At 38.0% G+C, this 21932-nt stretch overlaps 1 protein-coding gene across 2 annotated transcripts in view; it reads right to left on the bottom strand.

The window, feature by feature from the left end:
• The window catches only part of edil3a (EGF-like repeats and discoidin I-like domains 3a), a 295097-nt gene that overhangs the window by 205126 nt on the left and 68039 nt on the right, over positions 1-21932 (bottom strand). The window contains exons 2-3 of one of the 2 annotated variants that reach the window (XM_079815049.1): positions 20689-20718; positions 8860-8988 (exon numbers count right to left, since the gene is read on the bottom strand). In XM_079815049.1, the coding sequence (XP_079671175.1) occupies positions 8860-8988; positions 20689-20718 (159 nt within the window). The remainder of the gene's footprint in view (positions 1-8859; positions 8989-20688; positions 20719-21932) is intronic. The other variant, XM_079815050.1, reaches the window with a different exon arrangement.

Below are 21932 nucleotides of genomic sequence, written 5' to 3'. Positions count from 1 at the left end.
CGAGACTCGTCTAAACACTCTTCGTAGAAACAGCTTGATACAGCAAACCGTTTGGCTCCGAAGTTAAAAAGCAATGATGCGGTATTCCACTTCCGTATTTATACCCGCGCTGTGGGGCGGTGCGTGGAATGTGTGAACCGCATGCCAATGTCCATTGGCTCGTTTTAATCACTCGAAGTAGGTCGGTCTCTGGAAACAGATCCCAATTCGTCAGTCAGTTCCGACATACGTCGAACGTGACCGACTGAAAGGGAACTCAATGCAAATACACTCATTATTCAAAAGCCTTGTGAACACATATCTATTGTGTGTTTTGAGGCCTTCATTTTAAAACAAATTATTATTTTTTTTTTTATTATGCATAAACATTTTTCTCTCAAAAATGCAAGCATGTACATACATGTTGCTTAGATATTATGGTAGCCCAGTTTGTGCTGAATACAGTGTAATTACACTTTGGCCATTAATATGTTTATAAGCAACTGAGAAAAACACAAATGTCAGAGCATGTCAAAACTTCTAAAGGGCCCCAAAACAGCTCAGACTCCTAGGGGTTAATTTCTATTTCTTTAAAATATGTATTATGCTATTGTTGCTTGCAGCTGTATTGAATGCATCTAAAATTAATCAAATAAATTACCTTGAGAATAGAGCAGCAATATGTATTTTAGGGAAAAAGGTTTTGAGGCTGTTGTGGGTTTTGTCTGTTTGCCAATTAAACTGAGGTAATATAGATTTCTTTTCATGTTTCACGCTTCCCTGACAGTTTTTGTCTTCCCATTTCCACAATGATTCAAATGTCATTTCCATTTGTAACAAAGAACCAGCATTCAGCATAGGGTTTATTCTTGCTGATAAAATCCCACTAACTCAATTTTATCAGTCCTATTAAGACTGTCAGCAATTACAAAGACTGCCCATGACTGCAACAAAGCCCACTAAGCTGTCATTCTTGGGGCTCTATTATCACTTTCCTTTTATCATTTAATTGCAGGAATTACCCAGACACTAGATTTGGTTACCTAATGCCTTTAGATACTGTATTTGTGCCAATCCATTTCAACGAGTGGAAAATAAATCGGATCCCCTATAGACTTTAGTTGTATTGAGATTTAACAAACGTACTGACAGAGCAGAGCTTTACTCACCTTCAACTGAAGGTAATGACACAAGGCTGATGATTTGAGTTTTTCAAAGTTGGCTTTGATAAGACATACAATCTGTGTTTGTAGAAATGTTTGTCTTCTGCAGAATGTTTATGACTATGCACAAGGGACATCTTGTAAATACATTTTTAAACACACTTCAAACAACTTTACATAAAACAAATAAGTCACAGGTTTAACCAATCCTTTAATTCTACTAAAATATCAAACAGCCACATTTGGTCGAACACATTTTTATTGTATTTTGACAGAAAAAACTTGCCACTGGAGAAACTGCAGGGTTCATGCAAATCAGTTTACGGTTTCCTCTTTCCACTGCTATATTCTCCTCCCACATCGTTGGACACCCATTGTAGTGTTTACTAGCTCCTGCCCAGATTCATCCTTGGCCATCATCATCCCCTCACCTGTGCCCCATCTGCCATTATCATGAATCTCTTCCAACAGCTCCATAACCTATGCTTGCATTCAAACTGTAATGGCATGGTGTTGCCCTCAGGCAACAAACAAACTTTTTGGACCTCACACCAGCCCTTAGATTTATATATATACATTTATTTAATTAAACTTTTTTTTGTTCTTGCCTCAGGGCAACATTTTGGGTTTTCGGACAATAAAGTTAAGAATGAAACATTCTCTTCTTGACTCCCAATGTGTTTTCTGTCACCATTTGACATTTTTCCCCTCAAAAGTTGAAACATAGCCTACTGTTTATACACACACACGTCTTTTCTATGACTGTATAAATCATGTGAATATGAGGCATGCGTTTGGGTGTTGATTGCTGAGAATCTAGCCATAACATTCTAGCATTCAGCATTGTTTCACACTGTACGGTACACATTTGGCACCGCAATGCGGGTTTAACACAGCAAGAGCTGTTAACTCTGCTCCGGAGCTGGTGCTCATAATTCGGTGCTTCATAAAAGGGCGCTAACCCCCCTTCTAAAGTACCATTTAGAAAACAATAACCCAGGGTTAAGAACTCTGTGAAAAGCCCTTAACAGTATAACAATTCATTTGTCCATTGCTATTTTGTGATACCCACCCAAAAGCCCCTGCCCCAATCAGATCCAAATCTGGCCTACCATCCATACCCTCCCAGAAACATACCATTAACATATCTAACATATGCAAATAACAAATCTCCCATATGCCAACTGACTGAAAAGTGCAGGGGACAATAGTAAGGAACTCCTGGGTTAAACAATTATTACTGAGATAATTTTAAGATTAGAGAGTAAGGCGCAGACACTACGAGTTACAGCAGAACAGTTAAGGAGCTTATATTAAAATCCCTTTTCATCTCTGGTTTATCCTCCAGCCTGTATCCACACACAATCATACACACACTTAATATGCAAGAGTAAATGTTGATTTTTCTGCCTTTTTTCTGCTAGAGTGGCAAAAGATCAGACTGCTTCTGACCATATGTTCAGCAGAGGAGGGAAAAAAAGAAACACAAGTGAAAATAAATCATGCAATAACATCTGTCTCTGTTTGCAGTAATCACAGCAAAAAGCAATGTGTGTGCACTTGCATTTGAGTGCATATAAATACAAACATAAAAAAAATTACATGAGGCCTATAAAGTAAAAAAAAAAAAAACTGCTTAATGAAAGTGATATTATTTAATAAGACACTATCATTGAAACACTGTTTAATAATAAGAGGGAATATCCATTTCCTACTGCATCTGAAATTACTTACTGTCTGACATTCATATCTCATATCCCGTGGCATCTTGGGATACTTAAGTGTCCACTAAATGCACACTTTTGGTCATGTTTAATTTTAGTCAATTTATTTTGGTCTATCACAGGCCGTGTACTCTAGATCTATTTTAAAACCCTATTGTGCAGTGCTCACATTAAATTTTGAGCAAGCAACATTTCTACAGACACTGCAATGGATGAAATGTGACGTCACACTCTGCAGTTGTAATGGAGGCCAGCTATCTATCTATCTATCTATCTATCTATCTATCTATCTATCTATCTATCTATCTATCTATCTATCTATCTATCTATCTATCTATCTATCTATCTATCTATCTATCTATCTATCTATCTATCTATCTATCTATCTATCTATCTATCTATCTATCTATCTATCTATCTATCTATCTATCTATCTATCTATCTATCTATCTATCTATCTATCTATCTATCTATCTATCTATCTCTATATATATATATATATATATATATATATATATATATATATATATATACAGTGGTGGGCTGTCAGGGCCATCAGGGCCTTCTCTGCTGGCCCTGTCAAAATCAAAAATATTTATATTTTTTATAATAAAATAAAATAAAATTAATGTGTGCCTGAACATGTCTAAATGCAATTACTGTCTATTTCAGTACATTACAATTATATTTCTTTAAAGAATGTGGTTATTTTTTGTGAGGCTGAGCTGTATTTGACATATGTCATCATCTAAAAGCATCACAGCTCCGTGGACCAGCACTAGTAGAATAGCTAGCCTTCCGCTGAAGCTGCCATTTTCCATTGGATCATAACTTTGACTGACGTGTGTCATCAGCCAATCAGATTTTTATGTGTAGTGATAAAACGCCCCAGAGGCCCAGCGATGTGTCGGGGCTACCCCCCGCTGATGTCATCAGCCGTTTGAACTTTTCGCGGGTTGTGAGCAATCTATGTGAAATGGTCTATGGCCGCTGCGGATGACGGGCTGCGTGAGCTTCATGTGAATCCTGATGTCAAGCCGGGAACGTTAGCTGACAAGCTGTTTTTATTGTGTTTCTTTTGATATTCTTGTTAGTCCGTGTTTTTGTTTGTTTGTTTGTTTAAGAGTATTTGTGTCAGTTGATTTTGATTCATTTCACCAGTTGCCTAAACGGTGGCACGTGAGTGCAGTGGTATCAATAAGTAGTTCAATTGCCTTTTTGTCTCGCGTGTCCTTTTATGTTGCTTGCGACCTTCCCAACGAGCACTTTGAAAGCGGGGTTTGTAGCAGTAGTGCATACAGTGCATGATTGTGTTTTGTATGTATCAGTGTGTGTGTTGTTATGCCAGCGTGGGGTGTGATTGTTAGTGAAGGCCCTGACTGAAACCCCACGGTACGTTACTATATATACAGTATATATATATATATATATATATATATATATATATATATATATATATATATATATATATATATATATATATATATATATACATATATATATACTATTGCAGTTTGGACACTTTCATCGCAGCTGGGTTAACAAAAGTTGACACTGTATGTCAGGGGCGTTTCCAGGTGGCAAGGGAGGTAGCGCCTCCTCAAAACAATTGGATGAAAAACACAATCCAAGGTACAAAAATAAAACACTTTTTTTTTTCCAAAGTAACACTGTCCCACAGCGACACCCGCAGGTAAAGGTACGAAGAGTGTCAACAAGTACAGTCTCCTTGCCTCCCCTGAGCCCATTGAGTTTTAACAGACCCCCTAAAGCATGCAGTGGTTTTAATAAATGGTAATTTAAATTAATATGGGAAAGGCACATGAGAGGAGGCAATACTTCCATCACGCTATGATTGGTTGTGATCGACTATGATTGGTTCACACTTTAAATCCTGCCTCCCGTTTTCGAGCGCATCCTGCATTCTCATATACTAGATATATGATACTAGATGCATACTAGGCGAAGGGTCTGAGATGCTTCATGATGCTTTTGGGTTCCGTCACATCTTTAATGTTGACCAATAGGAACAGAGAAGCTCTTCCATACACAGCTTTCAAATATGGTAAAATGAAAAAGAGATGATGTATGATGTATTGGTGCTGCTGGGTGGAATTATGCATCGGAGGAAAGGTTTGTAGATCTATTGCAAAAATAGTACTGCAACTATGATGTTTATTTGACGGACTACCACGACAGAGTAAAAAAAGATAAATGCTGGCGAACTATAGCGGATTTGCTTCGGCAACTTTAAGCTAACACACTGCTTTGGTGGCCATTGTTTGTTTACGTTCTAGTTTACGGAAGTCAATTGCTAGTTTCCGCCTTCTCGATGACATCACGCATGCCGTTATAGATAGTAATCGATGGTTGGTCGGAAAGCAACATGTAGTCCACAACATAGCACAACACAACATAGCACAACAAGAGTCAAAAATGCATAATCTGACACAATTACCCACATGGAAAGAACCTATATAAACATATATGTTTTAATATAGGTTTTGATATAGGTTTTTAATATATGTGACATATATAAAATTGGCCGTTTTCCTATATTATATGTACATTTATGCACATATATGTACATATATGTGTACATATATATATATATATATATGTGCATACATATACCTATATAGGTACATATATGCACGTATATATGTGTGCATATATGCACATATATGTTCACCTATATGTGCACCTATATGTTCATCTAGAAACTGCATTAAGACCGTACAGAAAACTTTGCATTGCATTTGGTGGATGTAACAGTGAATGTGTGGATGTGTATGAGCTGTAATGTGAATCTGGAAGTGACTTGAAATTGGAAAAAAGGCTTGATTTACTAAATAAAAAAAACACAAACCATTGTCAAAACCACTTTTCCTATCCTTTTCCTTTTCACTATCTTCATACAAGAAAGAATCGACCTTGTAAATGTTTCAGGAAAACGTGTAGACATAGCTTTCCATCTCCTCTCACCTAATTGCCATAGTTAAATTCCATAACATGCCAATTACATGGGATACCAATTTCACGTGTTCGCACATACATAAGTTCTTGCATAATTTTTTTTTTAGTTAGTTCTTAGTTATTGCATTGAAAATAGATAATATGAGCTAGGCATCCTGTATGACAGTTGCCAAAGTGAGATATGAGCTACAAAATGACCAGATCCTGCCATGAGCTATATAGGAGACATATCTTGTATGTATAAGGCTTATATGAGGATATAAAGAAGCAATACAGGAGACCTATATGGCCTGTATATGCACATATATGCACCTCAATTTTGCCTATATGTGGCATATATAAGCATATATGCAACTACAGTTCACTAGTCATCCCACAACCTGCCCTATAGTTGAATGTTGAAATGTTGATACCGTTGAAATTCTGCAGCAGAGCGATGACATCTCAGATCATTACTTAGTATCATGTATACTTAATTTAACTAAGGTTGCAAAGCCGCCCCCTCGCTTCAAAAATGGCAGGACAATCACTGCCGCTACTAAAGATTGCTTTTTAAATAATCTTCCTCATCAGTATCATCTGCTCAGCATCCCAGATAGTATAGAATAACTCGATGTTGCAACAGAAACTATTGACTCTCTCTTTTCCAGTACTTTAGACACAGTTGCTCCTCTGCGCTTAAAGAAGATGAAAGAAAATAGTCCAACGCCGTGGTACAACGAGCACACCCGGGCCCTTAAAACAGCAGCCAGAAAAATGGAGCGCAGCTGGAAGAAAACTAAATTAGAGGTATTTCGTAATTCGTGGAAAGAGCACATGATAACATACAGAAAGGCCGTAAAAACTGCTAGATCTGCTTATTTCTCAACTCTCTTGGAAGAAAACAAACACAACCCAAGGTATTTATTCGATACAGTGGCTAAATTAACCAAAAATAAAGCTTCAACTTCTGATGATTGTAAACAGCACAGCAGTAATGACTTTATGAACTTCTTAACATGTAAGATTGATAATATTAGGAAAGAATTTTTAACCATGCAGCCGTCTACTACAGTATCACATCAGGCAGAGCATTGTAGTGTCACTGAGGAAAAATTACACTCATTCACTGCTATAGGAGAAGAAGAATTGGCTAAACTCGTTAAATCATCAAAATCGACAACATGTATGCACGACCCTATACCGACTAGGCTATTAAAAGAGATGCTTCCAGAGGTCATAGATCCTCTTCTTAATATAATTAATTCATCTTAGTCATTAGGATATGTACCGAAAACTTTTAAGTTGGCTATTATTAAACCACTTATTAAAAAAACGCAACTTGATCCTACAGAATTAGTCAATTATAGACCAATCTCAAATCTACCCTTCCTGTCAAAAATACTTGAAAAGGCAGTGTCTTCACAATTATGTTCCTTTTTAGAAAGAAATGGTATCTGTGAGGATTTCCAGTCAGGATTTAGACCGTATCATAGCACTGAGACTGCTCTCATCAGAGTTACAAATGATTTACTCTTATCATCCGATCGTGGCTGTATCTCTCTATTAGTGTTACTCGATCTTAGCGCTGCATTTGATACTATTGACCACAACATTCTTTTGAATAGACTCGAAAATAATGTAGGTATTAGTGGAATTGCTTTATCATGGTTTAAATCATACCTATGCGACCGTTATCAGTTTGTAGTAGTAAATGAAGATATGTCACACCGATCGCAAGTTCAGTATGGAGTACCACAAGGCTCAGTGCTAGGACCGCTACTCTTCACCCTGTACATGCTACCACTGGGAGATATCATTAGGAAGCATGGCGTTAGTTTTCATTGTTATGCTGACGATACTCAGCTCTATATTTCTTCACGCCCTGAAGAAACTTACCAATTCACAAGATTAACGGAATGCATAGCTGATATAAAACATTGGATGACTGGTAATTTCCTGCAACTCAATTCAGAAAAAACTGAATTTTTAATTATTGGACAAAAAAGCTCCACAAGTAGTAGCCTAGAATACTGTCTAACACTTGATGGCTGTTCTGTCAAGTCCTCGTCGTCAGTGAGGAACCTGGGTGTGCTCTTTGATACCAATCTTTCGTTTGAAAGCCACGTTTCTAGCATCTGTAAAACTGCTTTCTACCATCTTAAAAATATATCTAAATTACGGCACATGCTCTCAATGCAAAATGCTGAACAGTTAGTTCATGCGTTCATCCGGGCCGTATCCAGTTCAGATGGTGGACCTGCGCCCAGAGAAGACCAACACATGACCCTGAAGTGTCTGAGAGACCGTGATTAGACTCCCCCTGCAACTGCCTCATCGACACGGCCTCTCAATAAACCCGTCTCCGGCGTGTTGAATATTACAATTAAATAATACTTAAATCGATATGTCATCCTCAATAAACCCGAATATTGCACTTTAATAATTATTTAATCAACATCATCCTCAATAAACCCGTCTCCAGCATGTTGCCCCCGGTCCCTCGAATATTCCGATCTATTATGACCTCTGAGCTGTAAAGCTGCCAGAATAATAATAATAATAATACGCTGTTTGTTAATTGGCCAGAGGAGAACTGGCACCCCGACTGAGCCTGGTTTCTCCCAAGGTTTATTTTTCTCCATTAGGTCACCTAATGGGGTTTTGGTTTCCTTGCCACTGTTGCCTCTGGCTTGGCGTGCTCAGTTGGGGACACTCAATTTTTCAACTAAACATTGAAATAAATCTAATTAATAAACTAAATTAACCATTTAAACTAAATTACTGATCGAATTATTGATCTAAAGCCCACACTGTCACTGTATGATAATTGAAATGAACTGATGACATCAGCGTTTTTTCCAGAATGGCTATACAGCTGAATAAAATTATGCTGCATTATTTTCCTGTTTAACACTGTAAAGGTGCTTTGAAACAATCTACATTGTTAAAAGCGCTATATAAATAAAGTTGACTTGACTTGACTATAGTTGAAAGTAAGGGGAAACTGCACTGTAAAAGTTACTGTATGAACTTACTGTGTTGGCAGTGGATTCCATTAAAGCCTGATGGGCACTGGCAGACGTATCCAATGAACGTGTCGCCCCTGAACGTTTCACTGATTTCACAGGTGCCTCCATTGTGACAAGGGTTTGGATGGCAGGGTCCTGTAATATAGACAAATATAAATAAGCAGACGGACTGAAGGTTTTTTTTTTTTTTTTTTTTAAGTGAAAAAAGTGTTCACATCACAACCCACATAATGGGTTAGAATAGATGAACAAATGGGATAGAAACAGACATCAACAGTTTATAACATGGCCTGCAGTGTAAGTGCTTGCATCTCTATCTACAGTGGTTCAAGTAATGACATACAGGGGGAGAAAAACATAAAAAATTTAACGCAGTGAAGGAAAGGATGAAACGAGAGACAGTCACACAGAGAAAGAGAGAAATGTAAGTATAAGCATCACTTGCTGAGGTCACCATGGGGCAGCTTGAGGGATAAATTATATCATGGGCACTGTATTACCTCTTCTGGCACTGTGTCAACACACAGACAGAGAGAGAGCTGGCATTTCACTCACTCGCTACAATCAGTCAGAGAGTTAAATCGGAGCAGAAATTAATAGAGGAGTATGTGAAAAGGTCAAGGTAAGGATATAGAGCAATGCTTTTTGACAGGATGTCAGCTTAATGACATAATAAGCGAATGATGGATTCAATATTATATTAGTATATTATGTGAAATATTTATCTATTTGTGTCGGGGGTCAGTAAGATATTTTACAATTCGAGATTTTGAAAGAAGTATTTTATGCTCACCAAGATTGCATTTATTTTGATACAAAAAAATACAGTACAAACAGTAATATTGTGTAAAAAAATATATTTTTTTAAATAACAGTTTAATACATTTTAAAATGTAATTTATTCCTGTGATGGCAAAGCCGAATTTTCAGCAGCCATTAGGCCTACTCCAGTCTTCAGTGTCACATGATCCTTCAGAAATCATTGCAATATGCTGATTTGCTGCTCAAGAATCATTGAACATTTCTTATTAGTATCAATGTGTCATTCTGTTTTTGTGGATAACATTTTTTAAGGATTCTTTGAAAGATCAAAAGAACAGCATTTACTTGAAATCTGTAACATTACATGTATTTTCTAGGTTCCTTAATAAAAGCATACATTTCTCAAAAAAAAAAAAAAATTGCCACAAACAAACCTCAAAACTTGAATAAGAATAACTATTAACTAACTGATCAATTTAAATAAAGGAACAAAAATCACAAGTCAGTTGATTAAAAGTTGATACAGGGTAAACACTTTGCAACCATTTTTTTATTGGTTTGCTCACTTTGGGCAATATTTTTTGTAAAGCAAATGTTAAACAATATGTATTGTAAAAAGTGAATTGACTCGAATGAGTGATGATATTGTCATATATTGGTTCTTAAATGGTTTGAGTGTCCAAATTAAAAAAACATTTTGATTTAATATATCGCTTTGGGGAAGAAAAAAAAAACACTTGAGAAGTCATGAATGACCAATCAAAATGCTGATTTCACTAAGAGCTTTTAAAACAACTTTCAGGCAATGGACTGATTGTTCTGGAGTAGCTTCTAATCTTTTAGTCTTCCCAAATTCTGTATTTGCAAGCAAGTCAAGCTTATAAGAACCCCTAGAGGGCCCATATCTCATGGCCTATCAATACCATACTGATGTTTAAAACATTAGAGTGCCTGCATTGGGTTGCATGCTGTCAAAAGTTGCTTGATGAAATTGCAGGGCAGTCAGTTTAATCTTTCAAAATATCAGTAGCAAGTTCTGCAAAGGGCATGGGTGGAGAAGAGAGATGTATTACAGAGATATGATCAATATGCTCTTAAGTGCAAAGGCCGACAAAATGTAGATTGTTCAAAAGACAAAATAATAATAATAATAATAAATCATATAGGGTCCTAAGCAGAAGATCTATGGATGAGAGTCTTTAAAATGTTTGATTGTACATGCAAAACAAAATGATATTAAAACAGAAATGTATTCAAATATAAACAAAAAATTGGGGTCGGTAAGTATTTTTTAAAAAGAAATTAATACTTTTATTCAGCAAGGATGCACTAAATTGATCAAATGCGACAATAAAGACACGTATGGTATTAATAAAGGCTTTTCTTTTGAACTTTCCATTTCTTTAAAAAAAAATCTTATTTCTTTTATAAAAAAAGTTTTTTTATTTTCTTTTTTCTGCTGGTTTTACATACTAATGTATACATGAAGTCAGGCCAATTTGTTATAGTTAGTAAATTTTGTAGTGTTCTTAGACAACATACTTAAACTCACTAAAATGAGATATGTGCCACAGAAGGTAACCCTATCAAAATTTGTGAATTCCAGCACTGTATCTCATCAGCTATAATGAGAATGGTAGCTTATTAAAGGGACACACCATGTAATAACCTTGCTAGAACTCTATTAAAAGTCCTCTGCATCCTGAAGGAGAGGGTGACAGCCATGCCTGCATTCTGACATGACGATCTATAACCGCACAAAGCTTTGTGACAGCCCCCTCTCTACCTCCAGAGAGATGGAAGTAAGAAGAGGGAGAGCAAGACAGGGATGGAGAGAGACAGTACGAGGAGGAGAAACCGGAGCAAGAGAAAGGAAGGAGGGGGACGTATGCCACATTTGCACATGCTCCTGAGAGACATCGCCAGGCATTGTGGCCGATGAAACAAAGCTTTGTCCTCTGTGCTGTTCCCTTTTGTGGTGCAAGTCAGTGGGATCAACAAGAATGTCAGCCGTTGTTGGGCCGCTCGTGCTTGTGTCAGGAAAATAATGTTGGCTGACGCACGCATCCCGATTTTCCGACAAGTCACAATGGAAGCCAATCTATCAGAAGAGCTCGGCTCCAATGCAGCATTGTAAAACCTCAGCGGTGGTTAAACACAGCAAAGCGCCCGATGTTTCCTGCGCAATTAATCACTCTCTGATGGACGCTCCTGACTAAATTCCCAAAAGAGAATTCATTTTAGTTGCTCACTTATACAAATCAACTCAAACCTTATTGAAGTGAGACAGGTAAGCAAACCAAATGTGTTACACTCTCCAATTTATTCATTTATGCAGATTGCGGGTAATGTCACTGGGATGGTATGGAAATTGTAACGCATTAATATGGAGATATGGTGATCACTTGGTTGGATTATAATAATTACAGCTTTGACGTCTGAACCTGTGCAGGTTTTCACTGAACAAACCTTTCAGCCATCGATTGGATCACCCATATCTGACTTCTGCGAGGTCCATGCAAATAAAGCTGTCACTAAATAAAGCAATTTGTCTAAGATAATTACACACCACAGCGTCTATAGAGCATCATATATAACAAACAGCCCATTGTACCTTGGCATCCAGAGGAAATAGGTGTTTTAATTACAGTCCCTTCAAATGATCTTCAGGGTGAAGGTGATGGAGGTTAGAGGGGCTCAGACAGCCTCCATGACTGAGTTATCATGAGCAGATTGAGCCGAGCGTTTGGGAGTTAGGGAGGTGAGCAAGTGGGCGGCTGGAGCTCAAATCAGACTTCCTGTAAAGCCAAATCAAACAAAGCACTAGCGCAGAGCAACAGTGAGGTCATGTGCACACGACCTGTATGTAACTTATGAGGCTGGAAATCCAGAGCACCCTTTTTCGACTATAGCTATACCAACTATCCCATTTTTTATTTAAGCTAGGAAATAAAATTTGAGCATTTTAAAACAAAGAAATGTTGTAATGTTAAATCAATTAGAAATATAAAATTTATAGGTAACTAATTAAATAATACAATTTGTGACATTTATATGATTCTTTGTACAGGCATTCAGATGTTTATGTTTCTGAAGTAAAAGATGATCTCCGGGTCATCTCAAATCATGTTGTTGGTTTTAGACAAACGTGTGTTTTATGCTTTCATGCTGTGAGATTTTATACTGCATACTGTTTGAAAATAAATAGTTAATTGTTATTCATTTCACACAGCTCAAGTGCTGTTGCCATCAAACCAAAAGGAGGACAAACCAAATATATATATATATATATACTTTATTAATTTATTTAATAAATGAAACCCAAAATTAAAATTAGAAGATTGGATGTAGAGGATGTAAAATTGCTATTCGGTTTGACTTTAGGAACATTATGTTCCTAATATTGTGATTGTCCCCCTTTTGCTGCCAAAACAGCCCTGACCCATCGAGGCATGGACTCCAATAGACCCCTGAAGGTGTGCTCTGGTATCTGGCACCAATATGTTAGCAGCAAATCCTTTAAGTCCTGTAAGTTGCGAGGTGGGGCCTCCATGGATCGGACTTGTTTGTTCAGTTGAGATCTGGGGAAGTTGGAGGCTAAGTCAACACCTCAAACTCGTTGTGCTCCTCAAACCATTCCTGAACCATTTTTGCTTTGTGGCAGGGCACATTATCCAGCTGAAAGAGGCCACAGCCACACCAGGGAATACCGTTTCCATGAAAGGGTGTGCATGGTCTGAAACAATGCTTAGGTAAGTGGTGTGCGTCAAAGTAACATCCACATGGATGGCAGGAGTTTCCAAGGTTTCCCAGCAGAACATGACCCAAAGCATCACACTGCCTCTGCCAGCTTGCCTTCTTCCCAAAGTGCATCCTGGTGCCATGTGTTCCCCAGGTAAGCAACGCACATGGACCTGGCCATCCACGTGATGTAAAAGAAAACATGATTCATCAGACCAGGCCACCTTCTTCCATTGCTCTGTGGTCCCGTTCTGATGCTCACATGCCCACTGTTGGCACTTTTGGCGGTGGACAGAGGGCAGCATGACTGGTCTAAAGGCCCGGGTATACTTCACTTACCGCGCCCGGACGCGTCACGCGCGCAGCCCTGTCCGCGCGTCTTTCAAAGTATACTACACAACGGATGCGCGCGGAGGATCGCGTTCGACACATGCGCAGTAAAAAAGTGTCTATGCTCCACCAGACATCGGAGGGCAGCACTGAGTCCTGTCATCAACGGGACATTCGCTGGGCATGATCGGAGAAGAACTGTAGTGCATCCACCATTGCTACATAGTTTGGAAGAAACACTGAAGAATCAAAAATTCTCTCTTTTTTTTCCAAGGGTGTTGTTTTTAAACCGGTCTTTGCACACTCTTCTTTGACGGCTGAACACTGTGCTCAATACTGTGTTTATTGCCACCTAGTGGACTCTTCTGTACTGCTGGCGCATGCGCTGTTGCACGCGGACCGTCCGCGCGGTCACAAAATTTGGGCTGCGCGCGGACGGGGTGTGCGGCCGGCCGCGAGCCCTCCGAGTGACGAAAATTACGTCATGCGGGCGGTGCACGAACGCGGACGGCCGAAGTATACCCGGGCCTTAAGACTATGCAGCCCCATATGCAACAAACTGTGATGCACTGTGTATTCTGACACCTTTCTATCAGAACCCGCATTAACTTCATGAGCAACTTGAGTTACAGTAGCTCGTCTGTTTGATCGGACCACACATGACCCTGTCACCGGTTCACCACTGTTCCTTCCTTGGACAACTTTTAATAGATACTGACCACTGCAGACCGGGAACACCTCGGTTTTGGAGATGCTCTGACCCAGTCGTCTAGCCATCACAATTTGGCCCTTGTCAAACTCGCTCAAATCCTTACGCTTGCCCATTTTTCCTGCTTCTAACACATCAACTTTGAGGACAAAATGTTCCCTTGCTGCCTAATATATCTCACCCACTAACAGGTGCAGTGATGAAGAGATAATCATTGTTATTCACTTCACCTGTCATAATGTCATAATGTAATGCCTGATCGGTAGTCAAGCAATGTTTATCAAGACAAACTTTGAATGGTGGCTTGACAAAGCCTGGGAGTGTAAAGGTTCATATGCATAGATAGATACAACGCTGGATAGAACAACAGGACAATGGATAAAACGACAGAAAAATAGATAGAACGATAGGATGACAGACAGACAGACAGATATCTTTCAGTTGTTGAACTGACGTTCTGTATATTCCTCTTCCTGTCACTCCAATTTAAATTCCAATTAAAATATTTGTTTGGTGTGGCCAATTCATTTCAAATTCACACATGAATACAACAAATTCTTTTGTTTTAAATTTCGCAAAACCCTGACATGCTGTTATATGAAAACTTGCATGACTTCAAAAGTTGAATGCACATTCAACGTGCCACCAGTGGGAAGCAATGTCACAATGCTATAACTTAGAACACTGCGTCCTTAATCGAGAATCATTGTACCACAGAAAAACCACACCTTCGCATTAATGCCTATGCAGGCACATTAAAAGGGATGTTCAGCTCACAGAGTTTGCAGGGTAAGAGCTTACACAGCGAGTATGTGGCCTAATTCTGTCTTCATCCTTTACGGGGAGTGCAGTATCAGCCTCCAACCAGTTCACTACCTCCTGCCCAGTATACTCGCCTCTCCCACTAAGAACCACGACTGGCAGAGAAAAGCACTCACTTCTGGCTTTTAGAGCCGTCTGCCCTCTCTCTAATTTCCAGAGTTCAGCCAGCACTTATATGACAAGACATGCTGACTAAACTGAACGGATGCAACTACAAGCTCAAGTAAAAACAGAACAGAGGCAAAAAAAATTAATCAGTGGCCGTCAAGGTCTCCACCAAGGGAGATAAATCTCTTGAGGGAGTCAAAGTAGGTTCAAGCTCACCTTGGGAAGTCTTTCAGATATGGAGGGTAAGGGTGTAAGAGGAAGCCAGGAAATACCATGGAAATGTCACCATGATTTTCTCCTGTCAACTCACATCCATCCAAGAATGCAGAGCTGATAAGAACAGACATGGCCAAATGAAAACTCCTGCAACAGTTTGCTTTAGATAGACTAACCGATTAGGCTGCTTATGTTGTAATCCTTTAGCAAGTAATTGCATTTTTGAAGGAATATCACAATTCATTAATGAAAACAGATAAGTCGAGACATTTTTTTTTGTATAGTGCTTTTCACAATAGAGACTTTTAAAGCAACTTTACAAAAATCATGATGTAAATATATAATGTTTATAATATCTTCATAGTCACATTTAGCAGATTAGAGCTGGGCAATATGATATACATTTTGTGATGATGTAAGCAATCAAGCAGTTGAGATTTGCTATGTACTGTATAATATCGCCGTACGCGAGTATAATGTATGTATCCGGAAAAAGTTGGGCATACTTATATATCCAACCTTATATAAAGAAATGTACTAAAATAAATAGTCATGCAGCCGAGATATACTATACAGTATATATTTGCTTAACGTGAGAACGCTGTATGCAGGTAAAGTAAGATAGATAGATGGATGGATGGATGGATGGATGGATGGATGGATGGATGGATGGATGTTTATGTTTATAACACAAATTAACATTTGTCAACGGTTCTCCAGACTTTTTATTTTCTTCTAGAACATATGGCAAAAGCTGTGCTGTTAACCTGGTTACAGAACATGTCTTTATCCTGAGATGTTCTAAGCTTTTCAAAAGGCCACATTTAATGTAAACCCTTCAAATCATTGCCCACTGTTTGATTACCAGGCACAACAGGACCTGCATGAGAACAGAAACCCCTTCTTTCCATTTCAAAGTCGAAAAGCACAATGCAGCAAATTGAAATATTGTTTCTCGTATTAAAAAATGGTGCTCGGGCCAAAGAAAGGGCTTTTTTAAAAGAGGGGTTTTAACATGTGAGTGTCTGAATTTGGGGTTGGGGGGGGGGGGGTGTCAAATAATGGTTGGTGAACTCAGGGCCACCTTTAGTTACATAATGGCGTACTAATGTTTGCTGCAGTTACTAGCTCCATCACTCAAACTCCCCAGGAGGAAGAAGAAAGTCAATTATTCATGCAACACGCTCCTCCATAGCAACTACACTAATAAGGGCCCAGTGGGCTACGATGAATGTTCTCAAGTTGCATATGAAATGTACATAGTGAATCCATAATTGAACAAAGAACAGAGAAGCGACTAACGAATCAGTGGAGAAGTGAATCAGTGACACTGTTAAGAGATAAAAAATATGGCTCTTATCCAACCAGGCAAAACTAAAAGGATCTGATATTCAGATTGTTTTAACTTCTGAAGTTGTATTCATACTTAGTGTCACCTCTCATTTGCCCAATTGCAGCTCTGAAAATACAAATACAAATCCAAAGATCTTATACAGCTCAATGTTTTGCTCCCTTTGAAACGCAAAGATGAGTCAGTATGGTTTGTAATCTTTGCCTCAATGTCAAGTCAGAATTCAAATAGTAAAAAAGACATGTGGGGGCAATCACAAGCAACAAAAATAAACCTGCTTCCCATTTACCTCCTGCTCTCAAACTTCACAAGACAATAAAATGCAAATAGCTTTTGATAAGGTGCTGTAATAAATGCATTTGAGGGGGATTAAATGATTACCTATAATAGTGCTTTTGATCTCACTTAATCTATATTATTACATCAAACATGTAGCATGCTATTAAGCTGACAGCCCTGGGGGCTTGATTGAACAGTATACTGCAGGAGCACACTGATTCACGCATCGCACCACATGTTTACCATTTAATCCAATGATGGTGCACATACGCACAGAGGTACATTTCTGCATGTACTTACCAACCCCACAAATGTAAAATTTTGGCAGGTCATAATTCTAGGTTTAAATCAATGCTCCAGAATAATGAAGAACCCATTGAGGCCACTGTTCTAACCCTTGTGGATTATTGAAAATAAAATAATCCAAAATAATAACAGATTATATATAAGATTTAGAGCTGAAACCAATCTAAACTATCCCAAACTATAATCTAAAATTCATCCGCTCTGTGGATTGTGGTCCACACGCAAAGACTCATGTCAAATGAAAACCCATTCTCACCCTCGAGGCGTCAAAATCTGAAGCATGGTCAAGTGCCTTCCACGTCACAATGAAGACGCTAAAGTTACCCTTAGGCATCATTTTTCAACGTGCAGGGTACTCCATTGATTTCAATGAGAAACCTTTGGCATCATATACAGACGCGTTGGGCAAGAGAATGTTATTGTCATGGTGAAATTATATATTGGGTTAAGATTTTGCAATTATGACATGTTGGAGTGTGATTCTCAATTTATTCAGCCAGCATAATTTTACAGATACGACTGCATGCACAATTTATTCAAAAAGTACAAATATTCCAAGTGTTCCGAGGCCAAACGTTTGATTTGTGTGAAGAAAATCCCCAAAAGCGATCAGCGTCTCCATCTTCCGAAGATCATGCACACATTCAAATTTAAAAAATTGCCACCCAAAGAAACGTTACGTCAGATTTCATAGTGAAATTGCATTGGCTCTCGTATGTCTCGTGACCAATTTTGTCATGCTCAAGAGTCAGGTGTATCATTTGAACATGACTCATCATTTCCGCGATTAAAACGTTAAGATCAACTCTGTTCTTTACATGAAGATATCGTATGACTTCAGAAGACTTGGAATGCAACATGTGTTAATACTTTTATAATGTTTTTGGTCAGTTTTTGCAAATAAATACCTGTGACTGTCATTTTATTTGCCCGTTGCGTAGAAGTTAGAAGTGTATGTTTAGGGTAGGAGTGGGGTTAGTTGCTCCAAAATATTAAAGTAGCCTATAAATATTCATAAAATCATGTCTGTTTTTACAAATGCAAATAATTAAATGCGTCTTGATCTGAAGGGCAAACAGCTGCAATCAATGGAGTACCCTGCGCGTCAATATATTGATGCCTAGGGGTACCTTTAGTGTCTTCATTGTAATGCGGAAGGCACTTGACCATGCTTCAGATTTTGATACCTTGGGAGTGAGAATGGGTTGCAAATGAAGATGCATGTGCACTCTTGCACATGAACATTCTCTTATAGCAGCAGAGCATGGTCCAATTCCATATTGAACACTACGAATTAAGAATGGGATGTCATTAAAGTTAATGTGCATGTAAAGGCAGGCGTCCCAAAACTTTTGGCAATATAGTGTATATGGCAAGAACCTTGTGGTTGATAATCAAATTATTTAAGACGATAGCATCAGTATGTGAAAGAATAAAATAAGTAATGTGAGCACCATTTAGTTGTAAGCATTGGCATTTGTGGGCTTTTATGTGCATCAAAGATCATAAATGCATTGGGGAAACCAAGAGATGTTGGTAAGTGTAAACTATTGAACATATACAGTAGCATCAGCATAAAGCACGGCTGGCTGAAGAGTTAGCAGAGCTAATCTTAAATTCTAAACAGGATTAAAAAGCCACTTTGGGTGCTAACCTAACATGAAATGACAGTTTTTTGGATATGATATGATGGCTGCAATATAGATAGTGTGGTTCTTTGAGAAAATCATACAAGTAACCATAGAGTCCGTTTAAGGTGGAGGAAACATCCTACTTGAAGAGATGTGAATAGGAGAAATCATTACACTCACTGGCCTGGTTTCAAAGGGTTTAGATTAAGCCATGAGTATAGGCTTTAGTAAATTAGGATATTTAAGTAGCTTTTATAAACGTGCCTTAGAAAAAAAAAATAATAATTTATATATATATATATATATATATATATATATATATATATATATATATATATATATATATATATATATATATATATATATATATATATATATATATATATATATATATATATATATATATATATATATATATATATATATATATATATATATATATATATATATATATATTACTGCTATGCATCTTGAGACAAAATAATGGCACAAAATAATACATTTTGAATATTGTTGGTAACCAAACAGTTGTGGTTACCATTGACTTCAATTGTATAGACATTCAAATATCTATTTTTTATCTTTTCACAGAGGAAAAATGTAATACAGGTTTGGAACAACATCAGGGTGACGATTTACATTTTTGTGAGAACTAACCCTTTTAAATGGTGAATCCGCATGACCAATTTGAATCTGCGTGGGGAAATCTTTCATGGGAAATTCCCATTGAAATGATTGGATATCGCCTGCAAAAATTTGCTGTACAACGGTAATTGTGTCTATACATTAACAACAGAGAATCTAAATCATCATGAATCTAAAAATTTAAACAAAGGTTATCTGAAACTGTCTATGGTGACAGAGAGCAACAGATGTATGTACATCTTCTTCACAATGTGAGAGGATCACCCGGGAGCGTGAAGACGGGAGGGATGGAGTGTTTTTTGAAAGCCTGGAACCCGATAAAACAACGAGGCAGGAGAGAAGAGTCTGAGCGCTCTTCAAAGCAGTTCAGCTCACAGAGATCAGTGGGCTTGAGAGTGAGTGCTGACCAGGCGTGATGAGAGGAATCAATGGGTGTGCTACTGAGGAGCCAAGGAAGTCGAGAGAAGGTGGAGAAAAGCAAACACCTTATATTACCGGATGTGTGTGTCTGTGTATAAGTGTGAATGTGTACGCACAGTGCAAAATCCGCAAAACTATCAAATATTATACAAGGTGAGAAAAAAAGTAAACAGTGAAAGCAACCAAATGCGATCGCGAGTGAGCGATCAGAATAGCAGAATTTGAAAAGACAGCAGGTGATATATCATAAGCAGGTGGGTTTCTGCAGCATTTTGAGATGCTCTATGCATCAACGTCATGGTGAGAATAACACAGCAAGGACGATGTGACATTAGTAGAGATCTTGAGAAGGTGTGAAGAAGCAGGTAAAGGAAGAGCTCTAAAAAAGACATGTGAATTTCATGCAGGGAAGGTCACACATGCCAAAACTGACAACGGTAGAAGGAAGTGCAACAAAGAGATACAGAAGCCAAATGAGGGGTGCACAACAATTACCATATCTAGATATATCCCACCTGCTGAAGTCGGATCCTCACCATCTGCTGCTATAAAGGGATATGAAGAAATTGGAGGGGAGGAAGGAGAGAAAGAGAGAGGTGGTCAATCCTCTTTCATATAATCTCTCTGGTAAAACCAAAGCTATTTGCAATTTAACAGGTGGTTCACCAAACAATTCATAAAACATTCATACAAACAAGAAGACAGCCATATTATTCATTCCACACATCACATTAGATATCCACAGTGGTTTACTAGATTATTTAAATAATCTTATATTCAATTAATCTTCTCTATTAATTAAACTTCTCTTTTCTAACAGGGGAAATAAACTCTAAATATGACCCTGGACCACAAAACCAGTCATAAGTTGCACAGGTATATTTGTGGCAATAGCCAACAATACATTGTATGGGTCAAAATTATAGATTTTTTTTTTAAATATATATTATAGTTTTATTACTATTATTAGTAATATGCCTGGCTAAGGACTTCATTTGGACAACTTTAAAGCGATTTTCTCAATATTTTTGCACCCTCATATTCCAGATATTCAAATAGTTGTATCTAGTCCAAATATTGCATATCCTACATCAATGGAAAGCTTACATATTCAGCTTTCAGGTGATGTATAAATCTCAATTTAAAAAAAATTACCCCTATGACTGGTTTTGTGGTGCATGGTCACAAATATATTTATTTTGAATGCAAGTAAAAAAAAAATGTGAGCAATTTCAGAGGACACTCCCAGTGCATTCATTCTTAAAGATATGTGATCTCCAGAGAGTTTTTTTTTATTTTTTTATTTTTTTCATGACATTTTTCATAACCTGAGAGAGGTTGACAGGCCTTACATTAGTGACTGACAGCTAAAACATAACCCGGGAACCACATACTTATTTCATATATATTTATATCAATGACATGACACGGCCTGTTGCCATTCTGTTCATACAGCACATATCAGCTGAACTCACTCTCAAAATCCATTTGTGACGTCTGAAAATGTGCGTTGGGTGGAATAAGAATATAATACAGCTGTCATTTCCTTTCTTACTCATTACGTATTTTAGCTCTCCCAGCCGGACCGACTGACTGCTGCTGCTGTGTGAATGTAGCTGATGACTGTTCTCGTAATCGCCTGAAGGTCAGACTCTTTGGAATTAGGACAGTCTCGTAGGGCAAGTTTTAATACAATATCTAAACGTTGCTGTTGCGTCTGACCCTGCCACCCGCTCAGCCAGAGCCCAGCCCGTATTTA

This window comes from Gobio gobio, assembly GCF_949357685.1.
Source record: "Gobio gobio genome assembly, chromosome: 4".
Lineage (NCBI taxonomy): Eukaryota > Metazoa > Chordata > Actinopteri > Cypriniformes > Gobionidae > Gobio > Gobio gobio.
This window is presented reverse-complemented; position numbering and strand designations above follow the sequence as displayed.